General features: G+C 40.6%; 1 protein-coding gene across 2 annotated transcripts in view; it reads left to right on the top strand.

The window, feature by feature from the left end:
* MSRA (methionine sulfoxide reductase A) overlaps positions 1 to 18,357 on the top strand; it is a 238,361-nt gene that overhangs the window by 125,268 nt on the left and 94,736 nt on the right. For both annotated transcript variants that reach the window (XM_009096207.4, XM_050972508.1), the window contains exon 4: positions 16,731 to 16,835. In XM_009096207.4, the coding sequence (XP_009094455.1) occupies positions 16,731 to 16,835 (105 nt within the window). The remainder of the gene's footprint in view (positions 1 to 16,730; positions 16,836 to 18,357) is intronic.

Here is an 18,357-nt window from a genome sequence, read left to right as displayed (position 1 = left end):
CAGGGTGACAGAACAGGGGCAGCTGGGCTATTACCTGCAGCTTCAGCTCCTTCCCTTTTGTGCCTGGCTCCAAGGCTGACTTGGGTGACCTTCAGCTCTTCCTGCCCATTGTCCTCACTCATTAAAATGGGAGATAGTTCATCTTATCTTCTAAGGGGCTTTGAAATCCATGGATATATGGATTTTTCTGGGACTGAGTGTTGGAGGGAAGCACAGGCAGCAAGGGGAACTCAGAAGTTGTGTTGTGTCTCCTGGAGTCATAGAGAATTTTAGCTGATCTATTTTGGTGTTTACGTGTGGTGTTTTCCAGGTCCCCCATCGTGGGGAGGAAAGATGAATCTGACTCCATGTTCTTAGAAGGCTAATTTATTATTTTATGATATTATATTATATTTTATTATAATTTAGAATGCTATACTAAACTATACTAAAGAATAGAGAAAGGATACGGACAGAAGGCTTAACGAGATACTAATTAAAACTTGTCACTCCTTCCAGAGTCCTGACACAGCCTGACTGAGATTGGTCATTAAGTAAAAACAATTCCCATGTTGGATAAACAATCTCCAACCACATTCCAAAGCAGCAAAACTCAGGAGAAGCAAATGAGATGATATTGTTTTCCTTTTCCTCTGAGGCTTCTCAGCTTCCCAGGAGAGAAATCCTGGGCAAAGAGGATTTTTCAGAAAACATGACAGTGACATTTATACATCTAAATTATTTTATTCAGCTGAAGAGGAACTATAGGTCGGAATATTTTGGTATATTTTAATCTCTATTTTAAAGTTATGATTCCTCTCAGGTCCTGTAAGATGAAGTAGATGCTCCAGTGTGTAATATAAAATCTTCTCTGGGCACCTTATAATTGTTCACGTTTTGCAATATTTAATATTACAAACTACATTCAGTGTCTGCCTCCCAAACTGCTCTGTATATTTAACTCAAACATTATTTTAATTGAAATTAAAGGTTTCAGACAGATCTTTACAGCTCTGCAGAATGTGACTTTCTGGCTTCATTCATTCCTTATATATGGAGTGAAAATTCACTAAGTTCATTGGATTTACTTTTAATTTCTAATCAAGTTACTGACAAAATATCTGCCCCTGAAGCTTTTGTAATTTTAATATTAAATATAATAAAAATGTAATAGCAAAGGTAATGTTAGTTTTAATATAAAAATGTAGATGGACTGTACCATGTTGTCTCCTTCACTGACTACTTTCTATGAAGATTAGGTTTTAAAACTCATTCTCCTACAGAAATATTCTGAAACCATTTTAAACCAGTTCTCCAATGAAGGTTTTTTATTCCCCCTAGAAGTATTTAAAATACTAAAAAAAAAACCTGAGTTGAATGCAGCAGCATTTCAGTGCTACAAGCCAAGGCAAATCTAATTTCATTGCAAAATTCCTCCATTTACAAAATAATAATAATAATAATAAAAAAAAATACACTCGGCAGGGGAAAAAAAAAATCCCAAAGCCAGAAATTTCTGCTTTTGCAAGGGTAGTGTTGGTGGTGGTGCCATTCCCTTTGAAATAATTCCTCCCTAATTGGTATCCCAATGTAATGGGTAAGTGAACATATTTCACAGCAGCAGCTGTTGGATGTTCAATGACTGGAAAATACGGCGCTGGTGAAGTGTGTGGAGTGCTCATCCCATCAGGAGGAGTAAGTTAATCATACACAATTCACTGAGCACTGGAGCTGCATTTGCAGAGCAGGGGCTGCCTTTTAATTGTCGCCGGCCCTTTTTCAATATCTTGCAGGATCTTTTGTCTCAGCCGTAGCAGTTTTGGTTGCATCCCTAAAACTGTCAGTCTTCCTTAATTTTGCAAGGGCCTAACAATTCCTCCTTCACAATGCAGCTTAAATTGGACCAGATGCTGCATCAATAGAGCAGTCTGCCCATCTCAGAGGCATTAAGCCCAAAATTATTTAGAAAATTGAAGCCTTTAACATACTCTGGATTAATGTGATTAAGTAGAGCTTGCTTTGATTCATAGCCATCTATTCCTTTATTAATAGCCATTTCATCAACAGGAGCAGCACATATGGGGACAAGATGACTGAAAGTTAAATTGATTGCTGGAAGCCTGGAAGAAAAGCATTTAATGTTTCAATAATAACTGATGTAAGACTTCACTGCGGGGCATTTTGGATAGATTTAGACCAGCTTATAAGCACAGTATTTATTAGTATCTTTTAATTTTTATTATACGCTTGCTAAATGCAAGTTGGTGGGGTTTCTTTTGTATTATTTTTATTTTTAATCCCGGCTTTAATTCTGAAGATTTGTAAAGGAAAGTCTCTCATGTGACTGATAACAGCTGGGCCAGGCCATAGCAGAGTTGGGACTTCTGGAAGGCTTAGGAAGAGATAAAATATGAGAGAGGATAATTTGTTATGACTATTTGCACACATTCATTTCTGATCCTTGAACCATTCCAGGTGTGAGAGCTCTTGTATGACCCATAACACAGGGGGCCATCCCTCACACACTTAAACCCCATTTGTGGGGAGGGTTCGTGTTTGTCCTGCTTTATTTCCCAACTCAGGAATTACATCTGTGCAAATTTATATGTGGAATCATAATAAAAATATTAAAAAAATTTTTAAAAGTATATATATATATAAAAATTATTTTAAAATTTAGTTTAATAGAATGACAGAATCCCAGAATCCCACAATGGACTTTAAAGCTCATCCCATTCCACCCCCTGCCATGGGCAGGAACACCTCCCACTATCCCAGACTGCTCCAAGCCCTGTCCAGCCTGTCCTTGGACACTGTGTGTGTAGGGAGAGAGGCATTTACAGGATGATCCAATACAATGGAGTGACCATTCCAACAAATGACAAAGGAAGAGATCTAATCCCAGCACCTGGGACAGCTCCCAGGACTGTGTATTTGCAAGTAAAATCACTTAAATTCTGCTAAAGGTATTTAAAATGCCAGAGTTTCTTGGTATGTTCAGACTGGTCTGATTCACCTAAAATAAATCTCTGATTTAAAATGGAGAATGATGAGAATGAGCTGTGATTTGTGGCTATAATTGGAGTCAAGGAATAGGATCCTGGAGATTGGGGTTGGAGGTCTTTACTCCAACTTCTCCATGGTCTCCAAGGACCATCTCCAACACTCATCAGGCCAATTCAGGAACAGCTCCAGGGTGGAGGTTACAGAAGGGATGCACTGCAGGATGGTCCTCCTGGTGACAGAGGTTCTCCAAATGTCCCATTTAAGCCTTCCACCTTGTGGGATATGGCTGTTGTCTTTTGCTGGGCTCTCTATCCCTGCTGAAAAAAGAAAATGTGGAGCTGCTGGAATGAATCCAGAGGAGGCCACAGGGATGCTCCAAGGGCTGGAGCCCCTGGAGCCCCTGGAGTCTCTGGAGCCAGGATGGGAGAGCTGGGGGTGCTCACCTGGAGAAGAGAAGGATCCAGGGAGAGCTCAGAGCCCCTTCCAGGGCCTAAAGGGGCTCCAGGAGAGCTGGAGAGGGACTGGGGACAAGGGATGGAGGGACAGGACACAGGGAATGGCTTCCCACTGCCAGAGGACAGGGTTAGATGGGATATTGGGAAGGAATTGTTCCCTGGGAGGGTGGTGAGGCCCTGGCACAGGTTTCCCAGAGAAGCTGTGGCTGCCCCTGCATCCCTGGAAGTGTCCAAGGCCAGGCTGGGGCTTGGATCAGCCTGGGACAGTGGAAGGTGCTCCTGCCCATGGCAGGGGTTGGAACGAGGCAATCTTTATTCTCCCTTCCAACCCAAACCCTCCTGTGATTCCATGATATCCTAAGAAGATAAATAATGTCAAGCATTTCTCCCTCAGTGTTGCAAAATCGCATTTTATTCCAGGTCGGATTTATGTAACCTCAGCTTTTGGCCAGAGGATCTTCCAGTGCAGCAAAACCAGAGCTCATTTCAAAATGAGAAAAAAAAAATCTCCAAGGAATGGTAGCTCTGAGAAAGGAAATTTGTGCCCCTCCTTTTGCCAGAATTGTTTCTAAATTCCAAGGAATTTTCCAAGTATTAGGAATGTACAAATCCATAAATGAGAGCACAGTGATCCACATTATTTCCATTTATTAATTCTCTGAGTTTTGTTTTTTAAAAATAATTTGACAACAGGGTTTTTTTTCTTATTGTCTTCTAAATACTCCTGGGGCATCCAAATTGGTCATTCCTTTTTGAATGAGTAAATGTCACGGAGTACTGGTTTCACTTGAATTAAAAATCCTTTTTTTGCTTTGCTGAAATGATCTTCTTTAAATGGGAATATAAAAAGGATATAAGTGATGTATAGTTGAAAATTTTTGATTTGGGGCTGGTTGAACAGAAATAATGGATAATAAAATACAGTGGGTGTTCATTAGGCTTAAACTGGAGGGAAATGGTTTTACTGGTCTAATGTGAATTACGATATTTACATTTTAGCAAAAGAAAAAAAAACCAAAAATACTTTTTGTTTTGTGTGAGCACTGCACTGTTTACTGGAACTAATTTTAATTAATTGTATTACTGGCTGAAATAAAGGCTGCTCTTATTGGCTTATCCCAGCATAATTAATCATGGTAATAATTCATTTTACATGACTTCTTGAGGTTAAGCTTTGCAGAGCCATTCATTAAAATTGAGAATTAAGAATGTCTAAAAAGTTGGCCACAAAAAAAAAGGAGAAATATCTGTAAAGATTTATTAAAGGCCAGTGATTGATCTACTCCTCTTTGTTTTTTAAGCCTGGTCTCAGACCTGGGTTGTGCAGCTGTAGAAGTCTCTCAGCTGGTGTTTGATCTGGTTCTGTGCTTAATGGGCTTTGTGGAGTGTCCTTCCCACAAGTCCTTAAGAAAATTCTTCCCATCACTAAGTGGGGGTTTGTGCTCAGATTCCAGGAATGAGGAATTCCTCTCTCCACAGTCAGAAATGGGATATTCTGGAAAAGAGCCTCTGATGATGCTGGGCGTGGAGCAAAATTCTTCTCCCTGCAGGGACCTTCCTGAGGGTGGTTGGGAAAAATAAAGTTACAGTCAAGGAGCTGGAGCCAAAATGAATTCCCAGGATGATTTTCTGCCTCCAAACTCTTTTGATTAACAGAGTTTTCAGGGGTTTAAAGATCTTTTTATCAGCCAGAAAACCAATTTTTTAACTTTTTGTGATTTGAACTCTCCTTTTTTGCTCTTTGTTGACATTCTTACCACACACCCAAGACTGCAAATTCCTGATCTCCCAGTTTCTGATCTTACTTCAATTTTTAATATCTCAACTACAATTTTTAATATCTTTACTGGGCAAATTGTTAGCCCCTTCATTCAATAACATTGCAGGAATATCACTTGAGGAGGGGCAATGGCTGCAATTTATAATTAAAAGAAAGAGCAGGATTTCTAAAGCTCTTTGAGGGAAAGTACTGTAAATGAAATGATTACATGTAATTTTAATTAATTATGTGTCTTTTTCCTGTTCTAGATATATAAATTGTCAAAATTTTATCTTTTGAATCTCTTTAATAGTTTCTCCTAAAGACTTTTTCAGCATTGGGCGTTTTTAGAACTTTCTAGAATTCTTTTATTAGTTTTGATGGACTTAGAAGTATTTGTCTAGTGCAAATTAATTCTGAATTTTCATCCCAGCTCCCTTTTTGCCCTCTGAGTGTCTGTTTGTCATCACAAACTTTGCTCTGTTGCCTTCTCTTTGCACTTTGATGCTCTCTGGTGAAACCAGGTCACCTCTATTGCTTTTTGCAGATTTGTTTTGGGGAAATCAGGAGGGAAACCATGATCCCAGTCTTATTTATGTTTATAATAGACCTGTCAGAGTGGTTTAATAAAAATCATCTATGAAGGAGAAGCTTTCAGAGTAAATACAAAAATTCATCCTTTTCTTGTTGGCGTTTTGTCTACAGTTCTCAGGTATTAAAATCTGCACAATTTTTTCTAAACTCTTTGGTGGTTTCCAGCTTCAGAAATTGTCAGAATTGTCACATTTCAGAAGCCAAACCTTTTAATCAGAAATCTCCTCCAAGCAGTAATCTCTTACTGGATTCACTCTAGAGAGACAAGGAGAAACCCCCAATTTTTGTAATTCTAATAGAAAATATTAAATATTGGAATATATTTCTCTAATTTCTTGTTTTTAAAATTCCAGATTAGTTATTATTTTCCAGCTCTCCGGCTTGCTGTTAATAGATGTTCCCAGGTATTATATTTACCCCCATTTATCACTTTTCAAAGCTCTTCTCATATGACATATTCCTCACATTCCTATTATTCTTTGCTTTCTGTTACACCCATTTATTTAAGGAAATTCTTTGTGTCGCATAACAGTGGCACAGAGGCTTGGCAGCTAAAAGCTGTAAAGTTTTCAGGAAAAAAAAATCAATCATGTTTTCTGTTACATTGACATGAAAAAAATTTCCTTTATAGATTGAAGCTGGGTTACTAAACCCAGGTGTGTTTATGTATTTATTATTGACTTTTAAATCTGAGCTTTTTCTGTACAAGAGCAGACCCCCAGTATTGCTTTGGTTGGGGACATTGCACCCATTTTTGGCAATAAATCATGTCTTAAAATTCTTTTCTGAAGATTTGGGGCTTCTGCTCCTGCTGTGTCCTGGGATATCATTCCCTTTCCAGCCAAAAGGGAATCCTTGTTTTCCATTTGCCTTCTTCTGAATGAGTCACAGTTGAAGCAAAAGGGTAAAACTCAATATTTGGGGTATTGAGGAAGGGTTAGATGGGATATTGGGAAGGAATTCTTCCCTGTGAGGGTGGGGAGGCCCTGGCACAAGGTGCCCAAAGAAGCTGTGGCTGCCCCTGGATCCCTGGAAGTGTCCAAGGCCAGGCTGGATGGGGCTTGGAGAAACCTGGGATGGTGGAAGGTGTCCCTGACTGTGTCAGGGGGTGGGACTGGATGGGCTTTAAGGTCCCTTCCAACCCATTCTGGGATTCCATTATTTCCCTGGAGGAAACAGTTCATTCAGCCCCAAAGATCCAACTGGAACCTAACCTGAGCAGTTCAAGACTGAATTCTGCCTAAACACAGAATCTGAAATTGTCAGTCACTAAATCTTTCCTGTTTTGTGATAATTTTAAGCATAAAATCACAGAATGCTTTGGGTTAAAAGGGACCTTAAAGCTCATCCAGTGCCACCCCCTGCCATGTGCAGGGACACCTTCCACCATCCCAGACTGATCCAAGCCCTGTCCAACCTGGCCTTGGACACTTCCAGGGATCCAGGGGCAGCCACAGCTTCTCTGGGCACCCTGTGCCATCCAACTTCCAGGGAGTACCTTTGCATAGCCCACTTGCCAGGAAATTCAGTTTATTGGAATGTAAAGGCTTCATCCATTGGATGTGTCGGTTAAGGGTTAAATTTGGGCTTGAAATGAGAATTTTTTTGATGTGAGAATATGGATTTTTTTCCTATTCCAAACTACATAGCTAAAAGATTTCAACTCCCCTATATAAAAATGATATAGAACTTGTAGTTGGGTCAGAGTCTTCCTCATCAACCATGATGAAAAGAAGATAACTCAAAAGTCCCAATTCTTTGCACAGATGAGTTTGGCATAGGAAAGCTTCGTTAAAGCCAAATGAATAAAGGAAAAAGGGAAAATTCACTCATATATTCCCAGCCTTTAAGGCTGGTAAGGGCTCCCTGCAATATTTAGTTTGACATTTTCATATTACAGATCATTATGTTTCATCGTGTTACTGTTTTATCAAGACCTATCACTTTTTCCTTCAGGTTTAGCTGATATTTGACTGAAGTGTCTCTCCCAGAAGGAAATCTGATCTGATTTGAAAATGTCAGGAAATGGAGGGGTGCTTTATAGGAAATGGGTTTAGAGGAGCAACCCGAGATCCAGTGGAGCAACTGAGCAGGAAACATTTTCCACATCCATATCTAAAAGCTGGTTTCCATTTGGGAATTCCCTGGTTTCCATCCCTACTCTGACTCTTGATCTGCCTTCCCATTGCTTTCTCAAAGGCCCCTTTTGCATCCCCTTCCCCTTCCATGCTCATCTCCTTGAGTTAAGAGCCTCCAGGGGTTTCTTTTGGAAAGGGTAAATTCATCTGGCACCCGGTGGCTGTCACTGAAATCACTTTTCAGGATGTCTTACTGTCAGGGTTGATCTCACCAGAGCTGTTCCTGCAACCCCTTTTCTCTTTGACATCCCAATTCAGGCCCTATTTCCTTTTATGGCAGCATGGCAATGAAATTCCATGTTTATTTCCACCCTTGCCCTTACCTCCAAGGTTGTTCCCCATTTGCAGGTACCAGGTGTGTCACTTTTTCCCTCCCAGCAGAGATTTTTACCTCTGACTTTTTAATACATTTTTGATTCAGTGGAAACGGCTTTGTAAGACCATCCCATCAGCTCCTCATCCGAGTGATCCACAGAATTTATCAACTGAGACTTCATATTTCTTTGGAATTCCTGATGAAGGGCTTTAAGAGCAACAGGCTCTGTAGCAGTCCCTGCAGAGCACAGATAAAAATGCTGCCATTCAAGCCTTGTTCCCTTTGGACAATTTTTTTTCTTTCAGAGATGTCATTTAGACAATTCTTAATCCACTTAACATGTGCACTATCGATATGGGGGAGTGTTAATATTTTAATCAGTCATGAAGTAATAAGTCAAATGCACTAATAAAGCCTAAGTTCCATCCGTGCTATTACATCCCACATTTATTACAGCCAGACTTGTAATTTCATGGGAGGATGAAATGGAGTTTGGCTGACAAGACCTTGTATTCCATGGGTCCATGGTGTTAATTATGAGCCCATCTTCGATATTTTTCTCTCACTTGGCTGAAATTAAACCAGAATATCTTTTCTAGGAGCACATTCCAACTGGGAACAGCATCTGGTCCACAGCACCAGGCCAGAGGGAATCTAAAATAATTCTCTTTTAAGGGCTTTTCGTGTGGACATTCAGCCTATAAAAACATAACCTGTAATAAATATGGTGAACAAGGAAAGTTTTGCCATCTCCTTTTTTCCCTGCAGGTTTATAGAGTTTATTTTCCCCCTTTTATTGGCTGTTCAATGCACAGCCATTTTACAAATAAAAAGGGTTTATAGCAGTGGTCTCGCTTCCAGATATTCTGTTCAGCAAAACCAATCAATACTCTGTTTATCAAACCCATTTTGCTGCTAAAGAACAGACAGGATTTTAGCAAACAACAGTGAAAATTTTTGCAGCTCTGCCACAGAAATTTTAAATGCTTGCAAATAAGAAGCAGGTTCATTTAGTACTTTTGTTTGGCAGATTTGAAAAAAAAATCAGTATTTTTTGTGAAAACTGCCAATCTTTTTAAAATCAAGTTAAGTAGTTTACTGAAAAATATGAGCATTTCTGTGAAAAAAAGTAACAATAACAGCATGTTCAACCCTATTTTTGCTGGCAATTTTATTCTCTTGGTTTTGTTTTTAAGGGGTAAAAAATGAAGTCATTCTAGAAGGCAACAGAAATAGCAGTTCATTGTTTTATCCTCAAATTTTCTTATCTTTATGAATTTTCACTTACTGGGTGATTCACCGGTCCTCTAATAAACCAAATAAACAAAATTTAATAGCATTTTCTCTGCAGAGGCACCACACCATAGCTGCTGTATGAGCTACTTTCTGTAGGTATTAAAAAATACTTGGTTTTCTGTGGTCCAGGCAGAAGTTTTGAGAAGTTTCTAGAATTTATGGACAATTTATTTTGATTTAGAGCTGCAGGACTGGCCAGCCCATAGTGATAAATTGGCTTCTTGCTGGAGAGGATTGACATGTTTTGATAAAACTGAATAAAAAAAGAGTGTGGATCACACTGAGAAGTTAAAGAATGATATTTTCTAAAGCAGAAATTCACAGTGGTTAATAAACCAAGCATTATCTCCTAGTTCAGTTCTGGTAAAGTCATTAAAGTGGTTTAAAATATAAAGAAGGAGGTAAAATAAATTAGCCACGTGTTATTGCCAGTGCAGAAGTACAAAATAAGGGTCTGTTCCATTAAATTCTTACAGTGTGGGGCAGGAATTAAAATATTTTAATGGACTCTTATTAAAAAAAACTATGAATCTGGGTTTATTTCCATTCTTTTTTCCTCATTGGTTTGAAGGTAAAAATGTAAAGGGAAGGGGACACCCAAAATGTGGGCTCTCAATATTTTAGTGTTGAATCTTTGGTTTCTTTATTTAACAAATAGGAAGGCACTAGAAATTTTGGAAGCAATAACCATGACTTAATAAAAATTCCCTGGCTAGTTTGGAGAAAGAGATGATCAAAAGACGTTCCCATGACCATTTTTTGGGTGGTATTTTGCATTTTCCCTTGGGGTGTGACTTGGAGAACAGACTCCCAAATCAGTGAATGATGAAGCTTGGTTGTGTTTCTTTACATTCCACACTGGCATCATGGCCCTGGCACAGGATGCCCAGAGAAGCTGTGGCTGCCCCTGGATCCCTGGAAGTGTCCAAGACCAGCTTGGATGGGGCTTGGAGCACCGTGGGATAGTAGAAGGTGTCCCAGCCCATGGCAGGGGTGGAACTGGATGAGCTCTAAGGTCCCTTCCTACCCAAACCAATCTGGGATCCCAAGAGGTTGTGTTGTTGGTGTGACAAGGACAGGGGCAGTGCAGGGATTCCTGGAAGAGGTGAGAAAAGAGGGAATTATTTTCTGAGAACTCTTTGAAAATGTGTGAGAAGTCATTATCTGCTCTTTGTGGAGCACACTGGGAGAGGGAGCTGTAATGGATAAGTTGTTCCTCAGACTCTGGCCCATTCTTGTAATGAAGAGCTGTTAAATAGACCTGAGTACAAATAAGCAGAACAAAACAGTTTTTGTGCTCCCTTCCAACCCAAACTATTGTGGGATTCTGTGATTTACTGGAGTCAGGACCTTGTTTCTCAAAAGAGCCAGGTCCTTTTTTATTGCAGAGCCGAGGCAGGAGGGAGTAGTTTTGGGATTTTTGCACTGTAGAATTTAATTCACCTGAGGCAGGGCTGGGTGGAGGTGACACCCAGGTGGCTGCTGGGACACTCCCAGGTGAGGAGCTCTCCAGCCAGCCCTAGGAAGCTGCTCCAGTTTGCTGGAGATAATTAAACGCTCCCTGGATCCAGCCAGTTAAAAAGAATGAGTTCTCTTCCCTAATCCCTCGGCTTGGGCACTCACCTGGGACATGATTAAGAAGGTGAGAGTCTAAATGCTCTTAGGGAGGAAAGGAATTGAAAAGGTGTCACTCAGATGTCTTTTTCTCCTGCTCTTTGCTGGGGGACGTTTTTGCCAGGGTTGGAATCCCCACTGAAGGAGCTCACTGGAGTTAATCCTCTGGGAGAGGCTGTGTTTTCAAAGTGGGAAATGAGTCCAGGATAAACAGACAATCTGCTCTTGGCACTCAGCCCTCTCTGCCTCGGTGTAATAAAGTCTTCCCTTCTGCTGGGAGGTTCTTCAATGGTTAAAGCCCTTCCAGAGCTGAAGGAACTGAGCTCCAGGACTGGAAATCTGCTAATGGCTGTGATAAAGAAAGGGTTTCTGTTTGCACAGTGAGCAGCACATGGAATTATATTTATAATTCCATAAATTATTTTCAAAATGCGATCCAGACATTGAGGGTTCTAGAAATGTTCCTGCTCATTCAGACTTTTGCTGTGGGATATTGAAGATCCTCTAATTAAAAGGAGAGGGTGAACTGAGGACACCGTGACTCTCTGACAATATAAGTGGACATTTCAGGAGGAACTCTGAAGGAGGCACTAAGGTGAAGAGCTGGATGTCACTGAGAGAATCACATCTCCCACTCACATCATTTGAAATCCTTGCAGCTCCTCAGTGTCAGGCTGTTGAATGTCAAAGACACGCGGGTTTTTGGAGAACAAGTGGGCTTATTGTTTCTCTTTGATTGCTGCCTCTCCATTTTAAGAACTCTTACAAAAAAGGTTTGATTAGAAATATTTCAATTGTTTTTTTCACCATCCAGAGGAGCAGTCAGCTGGGTTGATGCCCTGTTCTTTTGGCATTGGATTTACCAAGTGTGTGAGACACAAACGAAATGGGATTATTCTGTTTTCATAGTCAGACTCAAGCCTAATGCAAAAGGTCACCAATGCCAAGATTGTTATTAGGAATAGCCACAGCAGAAAGAAAATCCACTGTACTGTGGAAAGCTTTGAGGAAAATGAGAGGTGAATCTGGTAGGACCAGCAGCATTACTTCCTTTCTTTTCCCCTGAGGCTGAATATTGATTTTAAATCTATTCTAACAGTCTCTGAGCCACACATCTGAGGATATTTTTCATGAGGTCAGGCTATAGTTCTCAGAGGAGCAGCATTATTTCCTTATTCTGGGAAAAAAAAGGAGGCTGATCCTTTGAACTTCTGGATTAGCAGGAGCAGGCAGTGTTGACAAGGTGTAATTGCTGTTTCAGTCAGGAGGAAAGGTAAAACCTCTGCTGTTTTTAAGTTCTTTAGGAAACTTTCCTGTGTTCTAAACCTGTTCATCTTAGACAAGTAATTTGCTCCTGAGTGATAAAAACATTTCATAAGCTTCATGTTGGCTTACAGAAAATAAAAATACTGAAGTCAGAAGCCACTCTTTAATCTGATTTTAGTTGTACAATCACACACAGAATCACACAGACTCACCAGGTTGGAAGAGACCTCCAAGATCATTGAGTCCAATCCATGCCCCAACACCTCAAGTAAACCATGGCACTGAGAGCCACATCCAGTCTTGTTTTAAACACATCCAGGGATGGGGACTCCGCCACTGCTGGGCTACTGATTTCACCCCTAACTCAGGCTTACCACCCTTGGGCCTGCTTCCAGACAGCCCAGCTGCATCCCCTTCCCCTTCAAACCAAGTGTAAAGCTCTCTCAACGAGTTCTGCCAGTTCTTGAGCTAAAATCTTTCTGCCCCTAACAGAGAGATGCAGCCCATCCAGTTCCAGCAGGCCAGGTGATGAAATGCTGCCCCATGATCAAAGAACCCAAAATTCTGCTGATGATGACACCAACCCTTGAGCCACTTGTTGAGAATGTGGCCTCTGCTATTCCTTTCATGGTTTTTCTCTGCCACCAGAGGGACTGAGCAGAGCACTACCTGTGCTCCTGCCCTATCAACCACTTGACCCAGTGCCCTAAAGTCCCTTTTACTTGCCCTGATGCTGCTCTTTTCTATCGCATCACTGCCAGCCTGGAGTATCAGCAGTGGGTAATAATCAGAGGGCTGAATCAGCCCAGGCAGTCCCTCAGTGCTACCCTGTACCTGGGCCCCAGGAGGCAGCAGACCTCCCTGTGGGATGGGTCTGGTTGAAATATGGGGCTCTCTGTTCCCCTCAGAAGGTTCACCCACCACGACTACCCCTCCTTCCTTTTTGATGTCAGAAGTGGTGATCTTTCTGACAGGGAAATCCTGATTGGGAGGCTCACTGGGCAGATGATTTTCTGCTACATCCTCTGGCTGACCCTCTTAATCCAGGGCCTCATACTAATTCTGAAGTGGCTCCTGGATAGGTGATGGGGGTCGGGAGGAATTTTTGTTACCTCTTGGAGTAGGGACCCATTTCCACTCCCCTTCATCCACCAGGTGTGTCCTCCTGTTGATGGTGGGAGGAGTGGGAGCCCTCTGACTCCTGGTGGGTCTCCCTCAAGGATGGAAGGGTGGAACTCCACCAATCTATTTCCCTTTCACTTTCCCTGGTGTTCCTTAGCCTTTCTACTTCCTCCCTAAGCTCGGCCACCAGAGAGAGGAGATCGTTCACCTGTTCACACCACAGGCAGGCTTCTTCTGGAACGGCCCCTGCTACCACTGAGAAACACCCTGCACAGGAAGGGGTCTGGACAGACACATCCTTTTTGGAGGCTTCTGTTTGGCTACATACACTTTCACTAACTGAAGTTTTTGATAATGTAAAAACCATTACTAACAAAAAACCCAAAAATACAAAAAAAACCAAAACCAACCAACAAAAACACAGCGAACAACAAACAAAAAACCCCACAAGCAGGAGGAAACCTGCAACCCTGCCTGTGCAAACAGCCATGCAAATTGCTGTGGAACACCTACAGGGATGTGCCACGCCCCTGTTTGCTGCTCAAATTGCTGTGCCACGCCCACAGAGATGTGCCATACCCATTTGCCATGCAAACTTCCTTGCCATGCTGTCCTGGTTTAGGGCAAATTTGGAAGAAAAACCTCCAAAGGGGCCCCTCCAGAAAGCAAACCCACACGGCCCGTCCCCCCAACTATTTTGGGAAGAATTCCTTGGAGAGAGGTGGAAAGAACCTGTTTGTTTAACAGGCACTGCACCCCCAGCACACAAAATGAACAATACCGGGTGACACCACTCTGTCACTGCTCTGAAAAAGGTGACAAATTCAGAAAGTCTCTCTTGGGAGTGGTCACTCTGTTATCAGTCCCTCCAGCGCTGGGGCAGCTGCTGCAGCCACAGGGTGCAAACTCTCCGTGTTTGCCAGATCCCAGTCCAGAGCAGGTTTGAGTGGTTCCAAAAATGGGAAAGGAAAAACAGTCCAGGGAAAAATTCGGATTGCTTAGCTGAACTAACTAATGAGCAAAGCAAAAAGCAAGAGCAGCACTCTGTACTGCCCCATCTCTGCGTCCAGCACTCTGTACTGTCCCATCTCTGCCCCATCTCTGTGTCCTGCCAGCCATGGGGGAGCAGGCTGATAACAAAACCAAGACAAAACTTTCACTCTTCAGAGCCAGTCCTGAAGGCACAGAACAGAATATCCAGCATGAAGAGAACACATAAAGGGGATACAGGCATCCTGATGTCACCCTAGGACACCTCCCCACCGAGATGTGCCACGCCCGCCCTGCGCCTCTGTGGCTGACGAGAACAATGTTGGCTTGGGCGAGCTGGACACACCACTGGTTGTGCTCTCTCCATTTTTTCCTCAAGCTACAGCAAAAGTCCCAATTTGGGCACCACCAAATTTGTTATTTTTGCTGATCAATGGCATTTGACCACGAAATCTGGAATAAATTCCATCGCTGACCTAAGCTGGCCGTCTGTTCTTGTTGAAGACCATTTCACTGCATTGTTGAGCCAATTATCTCTAACTTGTGTTTTCATTCTGCTGAATGGGTGATCCTTCCTGCTTCCCACCATCTGAATTTGGCTTCAGGTAATGAGGTGCTTCCCTGGGCTGTAAAATGCAGAGAGGAATTGGGTCACAGCTGGGGATATCCTGCAGGACAGGGGGACCTGGCTTCACTCCAGCTCCCAGGAAACCTGGATATTCTCTTTTCATCTCACTGAGCAGATCTTTGCTACACCGAGATAGGGAGCAATTTGATTTTATCAGACTAGACTACAGATATCTGAGATGTGTCCTCCTTTACTCCTCTGCATTCCAGACTAAATTTAATCCCAGTCTTCCAAATCCCTTTTATCAGCTCTCTGTGCCTCATTTAGGTTTTGTTTCAGGTGCCCTGCTAACTGATAAAATGCTGTCACATTTTGCCCCATCGTGGCTCTTTAATATTTCCCAGCATCCTTTTTATTTGTCTCTATTTTTTTAAATTTAAATTTCTCCTCATGCCTCTACTGAGCCCTCCTGAGTTACTCACAGAATCTGATTTTTCTTGTTTGGTGACAGCGCATTCAGGAGCCAGCACTGGGCCAGATTCACCCTGTGTGGAATTCCTTGATTCTGTTGAATTCAGTGGAACAAATCTGGAGTTTGTGCTGGTGTAAATTAAATAAAAACCTCCCTAATGTGATCAAGGGGCTTAATACATCCCCACCTAAAGGCAGATCCAGTTTATTCTTTTGTTATTTGCTTCTTATGATTTAATTGAAAGGATGGGATTTTTTCCTCCATTCACGAGTGTCTAATTTTTAAATTATAAAATATAAAACATATATAAAACCTAAAATGCACTTTGTTCAGTGGGAAGTCACTGGGAAGTCTGAGCACTCATCATAATCACTATTAATTAAAATTTAAATTAATTATGTGGCCAGATCCTTCAGAAGCTGGATCTTTCAGTAGAATTGTGAGTCATAAACAACTCAGAAATGAAAGAAATTGTCCAAAGTGTAACTTAAAAATAGGAATAATGTTTTTGTAAGTGCTGTAATATCTGCTAATATTACTTGTATTTCTACTGTCATAAAATTTGAAGTTCAGCCAGGCTTTCTTTGACACTTCTGAGCCTGTTGGATATTGTGAAACAGTTTGGAATTATTTGTATGATCGTGTGTAAACACACCCTTGACATTTGTTTTTATCATCATCAATATTATTGATATTTTACAGCAATGATAATTATTTAATAATCAACTATTTTATCCATATCTCCGCAGAAACAAAACCCAGACAAGACAGCTTAGACACAGAAGTTTCATATTTTAATGCTATATTTGGAATATTTCAAATATTTTGCTGGTTTTCGGTTATATATTTGTTATAATTATTAATTTTTTCTTCATTAAGCTAACAAACTGCTGTAATAGCATCACTGTTTTCTCTCTTTGTCTCTGCATAATTTATTTCATGATTGCCCTATCTGAACAAGCAGATTTAATAGAGTTGAACATAAATATACAATATAGTGCAAAATGATCTGGTGTAAGTGGTGCTAAATCAGAGTATTTTTAGGAAAACATGAAACAAAACCAAAGGACTGTGCTTGGAATCGGAGAGACAAACCCCTGAGTGTGCCCTGGCTAATTGTCACTGCTAAAATCAGATTTTATTTTGAATTTGCAGGCAGGACTGGGCACACCGAGGCCGTCCGGGTGGTGTTTGAGCCACAAAACATCAGCTTTGAGCAACTGCTCAAGGTCTTCTGGGAGAGCCATGACCCGACACAAGGTAGAGTGATGAGCGAGCCAGTATTTAATTATCTTACTAATTACAGCTGGGATAATTAGTGTTTGAGCTGCATGGAAGAGATGAACCTTGAAATCACACTGGAGCTCAGGAATATGATTGCAGACATTTATTGACAGAGAAAGAGAGGGAGAGGGAGAATGGGAGCACAGAAGCTCCGAGTGCCCCTCCTCCCTTACAGCTGCCCGGGCTGGGAAAATTCCCACAGAGTGGCACGGGAGACAATGGAAAATTCTCTTCAACTTTGATGATGACAATTTATTCTGTAATTTCTTTTGTCTCTTCAATTGGAGTGTATTTCTTTGCATCTTCAAAATTTCCGTTATTCTATTCTATTTTACGTTACCTTATTTTTAAAATTTATTTTATTTTGCTTTATTTGGGTTTTTTTAAACCAAATAAAATTTAAGATAAAAATTTATTCTGTAATTTCTTTTGTCTCTTCAATTGGAGTGTATTTCTTCGCATCTTCGAAATTTCTGTTATTCTATTCTATTTTATTTACATTACCTTATTTTTTAATTTTAATTTATTTGCTTTATTTTGGTTTTTTAAACCAAATAAAATTTAAAATAAAAATTAAAAAAAAATTAAAAAATTAAAAATTTAAAAGATAAAAAACCCCAAAACTTTGCTTTATTTTGGTTTTATTTTATTTTATTTTACCTTATTTTATTATATTTTATTATTTTATTTTATTTTATTTTATTATATTTTATTTTATTTTATTTTATTTTATTTTATTTTATTTTATTTTATTTTATTTTACTTTGTTTTATTTTATTTTATTTTATTTTTAGATTTTATTTTATTTTATTTTACCTTATTTTATTGCATTTCTACCCAGGCCCTTTATCCTTCATCACAACTTGGGATTTTACATTTTTCAGCAGTACTGACTATATTTTGTGATTAGAAAAAGGGAGCAAAAAGGGGTTAGAGATCTTGTGCAGAGGCACCAGAGGATCATTCTACCTATCAGCCTTATCCAAACCTGTGATTTAATTTATCCTTCTTGGCAGAGGTTTTGTGCTGACACGACCCACATCTGTGCAAACAGAGATGGGAAACTGTGTGCAGAAAACACTTTGCATGTTTATAGAGTTCCAATAAACCTCATCCCTTCTCCTATTTCCCAGAAATGCCGCACACAAGTAACTCATTTCAATATTTGAACAGCCATCGCAATTATGCCACTTGTTACTGCATCTGGGAACAAAAAAATTGCAGATGATACCTCCAAAATGTGATGCCATCCCGGGAAAGAGAAACTCAAAGAGGGATCCAGGGACTATTGTGGATAAGTGTCTTCCACTGAGCCCAAAGTGGTTGTTGCAACTTCTGCCTGTATGGAAAGGGCTTGAGTCAGGAATTTTCGGTCTGCAGGGCCAGGAAATCAGAACATTTTGTGCAGTTCCTCTGTTGCCATCCCAGGGATCTATGGAAAGATTGCTGGGGATTCAAAGCGGGGCAAAAAAAGGATATAGAGCCCAGAAAACTGCCC

This window comes from Serinus canaria, chromosome 3 (assembly GCF_022539315.1).
Source record: "Serinus canaria isolate serCan28SL12 chromosome 3, serCan2020, whole genome shotgun sequence".
NCBI classification, from domain to species: Eukaryota; Metazoa; Chordata; class Aves; order Passeriformes; family Fringillidae; genus Serinus; species Serinus canaria.
This window is presented reverse-complemented; position numbering and strand designations above follow the sequence as displayed.